The following is a 5,000-nucleotide window of genomic DNA, read 5'->3' as shown; positions in this document are numbered from 1 at the left end:
TGTTGCTAGCTATTACTTGCGGTTTGACTGGTTTATTAGAAAAAGAAGCTGGAGGCGCAGCTCAAAGCAATCAAAGGAGAAGATGAGCAGGGAGATGCAGAAGACGACGAAGAGCAGCAGCAGCAGCAGCAGCAAGCGGATGAAGGTTGGGTGAATGTCTCTGTAGAGCAGCAAAACCCTAAAGTAGATGAACATATCGTAAGCTAACTGCTGCTGCTGCTGCTGCTTTTGCTGCTGCTACTGCTGCTGTTGCTGCTGCTGCTGTTCTTGCGGCTGCTGCTGTTGTCTTGCTGGTGCTGCCGATTTTCTTGTTGCTGTTGCTGAGGGTGCTGCGGGTGCTGCTACTTTTGATGCAGCAGCAGCAGCAGCAGCAGAACAGCCATATCCGATGCTGTTGCTGCTGTTGCTGCTGCTGCTGCTACTGAGGATACCGTTGTTGTTGCTGTTGCTGCTGATGCTATTGCTTGTGCTGCTTTTGTTTGCTGCCATTGCTGCTTGCTGCTGATTGCTGCTGCTGCTGCTGCTGCTGCTGCTGCTGGTGAATGAGGCGGATGCTGTGTCAGTCTATTTTAGTTTGTTTGTTCTTGAAATGATGTGTAAGACAATAAAAAAGATAAAGGAGATAATATAAATTAATATGCTGAACATATTCTTTTGTTTGCTGCTGCTGGTGTTAACAGCAAAATGCAGCGAATGAAGTCGTCAGCACTACAGCAGCAGCAGCAGCAGAAGATGAAGAGCAGCAGCAGCAGCAGCAGCAAAGCGAAGGCCGGCGTCGAGATAAGAAGAAAGGGGACAGAAGCAAAGATAGAGAAGGCAGCAAAGAGAGAAAGGAGTCAAAAAAAGATAAGAAGAAAGACAAAGATAAAAGCAAAGATAAAGATAAAGATAAGACCAAAGATAAAGATAAAGATAAAGATAAAGATAAAGATAAAAAAGATAAATCAGAGGGTAATGAACAACTCGAAAGAAAACAATCAAAAGAAAAAGAAAGAAAAAGAAGAGAGAAGGAGCTTATGAAGATACTTTCATCAAAACGCACCGTCCGACTTGGCTAGCTACCTAGCTAGCTAGCTAGCTAAAATAATAGCTAGCTACCTAGCTAGCTAGACAAACTGCCAGCTAGCCAGCTAGGGGAGCAGGCAACTAGCCATCATCCGTCGAGCTAGCTGGCGAGCTAGCGAAGGAGCTAGCTAGTTAGCTAGCTCAGCAGCGAGCCTACACCGCTAGATGTGCTGCTAGCGGGTCAACTAGTTAGCTAGCTAGCTAGCTACTTAGCTAGCTAGCTACCCAGTTATATGCGCGGACAACCCCCGCAAGATGATTAATGTGTGACTAGCGAGCGTCGCCGGTGAAGCCCCAGCTAGCTAGCTAGCTACCCAGCTAGCTAGCTAGCTAGCTAGCTGGCTAGCCACCCAGCTAGCTATCGGCTAGTCAAAGAATTCATCAAGATGTAGAGGGCCTCTAGGGGCCCCTAATCAATTTACACTGCAAACGCTGCTTAGCTGCAGCTAGCAAGCAGCCAAGCCTGCAGCAGCTCCACCCAGCTAGCTAGCTAGCTAGCTAGTTGGTGTGGGGGGACTAGAACATCCCTGCGAGAGCGCAGTGCAGATAGCACCTGCTGCTGCTGCTGCTGTTGCTGCTGCTGCTGCTGCTGCTGCGCCAGTGCGAGCAGCAACGGCGGCGCTGCGATTGCAGTTTGAAGTACTGTCTCTATTTGCTGCTAACTGAAGTCCTTAAGTTTTCTTTCTTTTCTTTGTTTTGTTTATTTGTTTATTTATTTATTTATTTATTTATTTTGTTTTGTCTGTTTGTCTTTGTTTATTTTATTTATTTATTTTATTTGTTTATTTGTTTACTTGTTTGTTTTGTTGTCGCTTCTTTCTTTTGTCTGTCTCTGTCTATCTTTCTTCGTCTGTCTGTCTCTCTATTTGTTTTTGTCTCCGTCTATCTGTCTATCTGTCTCTCTGTCTGTCTCTGTTTATCTGTCTCCATCTGTCTCTGTCTATCTGTTTCTATCTGTATGTCTCTCTCTGTATCTGTTTGTTTGTCGCTATTGCTGTTGTTGGTGCTGCTATTACCTCTGCTGCTGCTGCTGCTGCTATTGCTGCTGCTGCTGCTGCTGCTGCTGCTATTGCTGCTGCTCCTGCTGCTCCTGCCGCTGCTATTGCTGCTGCTGGAGCTGGAGGCCACTTGCCAGGTGCTTTTGAAATTATTCAACGCAGCAGCAGCTGCTGCAGTAGTCATAGCAGCAGCAGCGGCAACAGCAGCAGCAGCGGCAACAGCAGCAGTAGCAACAGCAGCAGCAGCAGAACAACGTATAACGATAAATTGCTTTATTTTTGAGAGTTCATCAGCGGCAACTCCGCTGTGTTGTATTAATAATCCCTTAGGCTGAAGCGGCAGCAGAAGCAGCAGCAGCAGCAGCAGAAACCTGCTGCTGCTGCTGCTGCTGCTGCTAGACAAACCACCGTCGAGCCAGCAAGTGCCTCAGCAACTACTGCAGCAGCAGCAGTTGCAGCAGCAACTGCTGCAGCAGCAGAAGCAGCAACTGATGGAGAACAAGCCGACTTCGAATCTGTAGCTAATATCTCCTGAAGGTGATTTGCTGCTGCTGTTGCTACTGCTGCAGTTGCTGCTGCTGCTGCTGCTGCTACAGGTGCTGCTGCTATAAGAACAGTCGCATGAGCGTCAATATATTCTGCAAGGCCGCCAGCCGCAACTCAGCCGAGACCGTTTGCTTGCTGCTGCTCCTGCTGCTGCTGCTGCTGCTGCTGCTTCTGCTTCTCACGCTGCAGCAGCAGCAACAGCAGAAGCTGCTGCTGCTGCTGCTGCTGCGATCAGTGGTCGCTGGGCATTCCAAAACAAGCATTCAAGTTACAACTCAGAGCGTTGCAGCAAACAGCAGCAGCAGCAGCAGCAGATGCTGCAGCAGCAGCAGCAGCAGACGGAGCACTACATGCCACTTCGCAAAGCTCTATCTTGCTGCTGCTGTTCATGCTGCTGCTACTGCTGCAGCAGCAGCAGCTGCTGCTGCTGCAGGTCTCAGCTACCCATTAGCAGGGCACCAGACGCTGGAGTTAGCTGTAACGAACCAGGGTCTTGCTGGTGAGGAGGGGGAGCAGCAGCAGCAGCAGCAGCAGCTGCTGCTGCTGCTGCTGCTGCTTCTTCTTCGGGTACGCCAGAAGCTTGCAGCTCTCCCCCGCATTCATTGTGTTGCTCTGCGGCGTCTTCGCAAGCATCAAACGTTTCTGCTGTTGCTGCTGTTGCTGCTGCATTAGTTGCTGCTGCAGCTGTTGCTGCTGCTGCTTCTGCTGCTGTTTCATCGTGCTTTAGCTGTAGCGGGAGCTCCGCGCTGCTGCCAATGCCTTGCTGCTGCAGCAGCTGCTGCTGCTGTTGCTCGTGCAGCAGCTGCTGCTGATCAAGCAACTGCTGATGCTGCTGGATTTGCTGCTGCAGCAGCAGCTGCTGCTGCTGCAGCAACTGACATTCTTCATTGACTGCTGCCGAAGATGATGTTGCTGCTGACTGTACACCTTGTTGCTGCTGCTGCTGCTGCAGGGCAGCAAGCCCCATTTGCTGCAGCTCCTCAGCAGGAAGGCCAGCAATGCTGCAGCACAAAAATATTAACAGTGTCAGCAACCTGCTGCAGCAACAGCACCAGCAACAGAAGCAGCAGCAGAAGCAACAGCAGCACCAACAGAAGCAGCGACAGAAGCAGCAGCAGAAGCAACATCAGCAGCAAAAGCAGCAGCAGCAGCAGCAGCTTACGAGGCAACATAACCCCAAGCTGCTGCTTCAACTCGTTTATACTGTGGGGTGTCTTCACCTAACGGCAGCAGCAGCGCCTGCAGTGTCTGCAGCAGCAGCAGCAGCAGCAAATAAGAAAAGGTAAAGATGAACGAGACCAGAGAGAGAGAAGCACACACGCAATACTGTCTATTTGAGGTGTATACGCAGCTAGCAGCTAGCTAATTGCTGCAGTGTACGTACAGCTGTAATAGAGGGCAAGCAAGCCGCTGCTGCTGCTTTATGCAAGGCGAGGTCTTTGCTGCTGCTTGTTGCTGCTAGTCCTGCTTCTGCTGCTGCTGCTCCTTCTGCTGCTGGTGCTGCTGCTCCTTCTGCTGCTCCTGGTGCGGCTGCTGCTGCTGCTGCTGCTGCTCCTTTTGCTAGACGCTTCAGCTGCTTCAGCGAGCGGCGCTCTGACCGCAGCAAACGCCGCACAGCCTTACGCAGTCTCTCAGGGGGTAACGAACACATACCTGAGCAGCAGCAGCAGCAGCAGCAATGAACACACACACACACACACACACGCATACACATAATTACAAACACGTTCTCTACCCAGAGTGCAGCAACAGCAGCAGCAGCAAACAGCAGCAGCAAGCAGCAGCAGCAGAGGCTGCGGAGGCAGCAGCAACAGCAGCAGCAGCAAACTGCAGCTGTATGCGAGAGGAAAAGATTTACACACAACCAGACCCAGACGCTGCACCAGCAACAGACGAGCAGCAGCAAAAAAAAGACTGCAGCAGCAACAACAAAACAGCAGCAGCAGCAGCAGCAGCAGCAGCAGCAGCAGCAGCAGCAGCAGCGAGGGTCTCACTGAAGACATCGACGTCCTTCCGCCGCCTCTTCGGGGAATGCTGCAAAATAAAACAAAAAACAAACAAAGAAAGCAATTGCTGCTGCTGCTTCTGCTGCTGCTGCTGCTGCTGATGCTGTTGTTGTTTCTGCTGCTACTGGTGCTGCTGCGGCAACCTGCTGCTGCTGCTGCAGCAGCAGCAGCAACAGCAACAGCAGCAATTTCTGTGGACTCACAACGCCCTCCTGATCTCCGTTGAGTTCGTCTTCCTCCTCGTCTTCATCATCATCACCAGCAGCTGCTGCTGCAGGTGCTGCTGCTGCTGCTGCTGCTGCTCCTGCGAGCATCAAATCCTGCTGCTGCTGCTGAGCAGTGCCGTTTAGGAGTAGGCTGCTGGGTGGCGTTGAGGCAGCAGCAG

At 51.3% G+C, this 5,000-nt stretch overlaps 2 protein-coding genes across 2 annotated transcripts in view; one reads left to right on the top strand and one right to left on the bottom strand.

The window, feature by feature from the left end:
- Positions 1 to 1,058, top strand: part of EAH_00013330 (hypothetical protein, conserved) — a gene marked incomplete at both ends in the record, with an annotated part of 9,160 nt that extends 8,102 nt beyond the window's left edge. Inside the window, 2 exons of the mRNA XM_013394485.1 lie at positions 40 to 198; positions 681 to 1,058. Coding sequence (XP_013249939.1) covers positions 40 to 198; positions 681 to 1,058 — 537 coding nt within the window. The remainder of the gene's footprint in view (positions 1 to 39; positions 199 to 680) is intronic.
- A 1,987-nt stretch (positions 1,059 to 3,045) lies between these two features.
- EAH_00013320 (hypothetical protein, conserved) lies at positions 3,046 to 4,929 on the bottom strand (the record flags this gene model as incomplete). The annotated part of the gene is made up of 5 exons (XM_013394484.1): positions 3,046 to 3,610; positions 3,772 to 3,857; positions 3,994 to 4,262; positions 4,604 to 4,643; positions 4,819 to 4,929. The coding sequence occupies 5 exons, from the start codon at positions 4,927 to 4,929 to the stop codon at positions 3,046 to 3,048; spliced, it is 1,071 nt and encodes a 356-aa protein (XP_013249938.1).
- Positions 4,930 to 5,000: the final 71 nt, after the last annotated feature.

This window comes from Eimeria acervulina, genomic scaffold (genome assembly GCF_000499425.1).
Source record: "Eimeria acervulina Houghton genomic scaffold, Eah_scaff76, whole genome shotgun sequence".
Classification (NCBI taxonomy): domain Eukaryota; phylum Apicomplexa; class Conoidasida; order Eucoccidiorida; family Eimeriidae; genus Eimeria; species Eimeria acervulina.
This window is presented reverse-complemented; position numbering and strand designations above follow the sequence as displayed.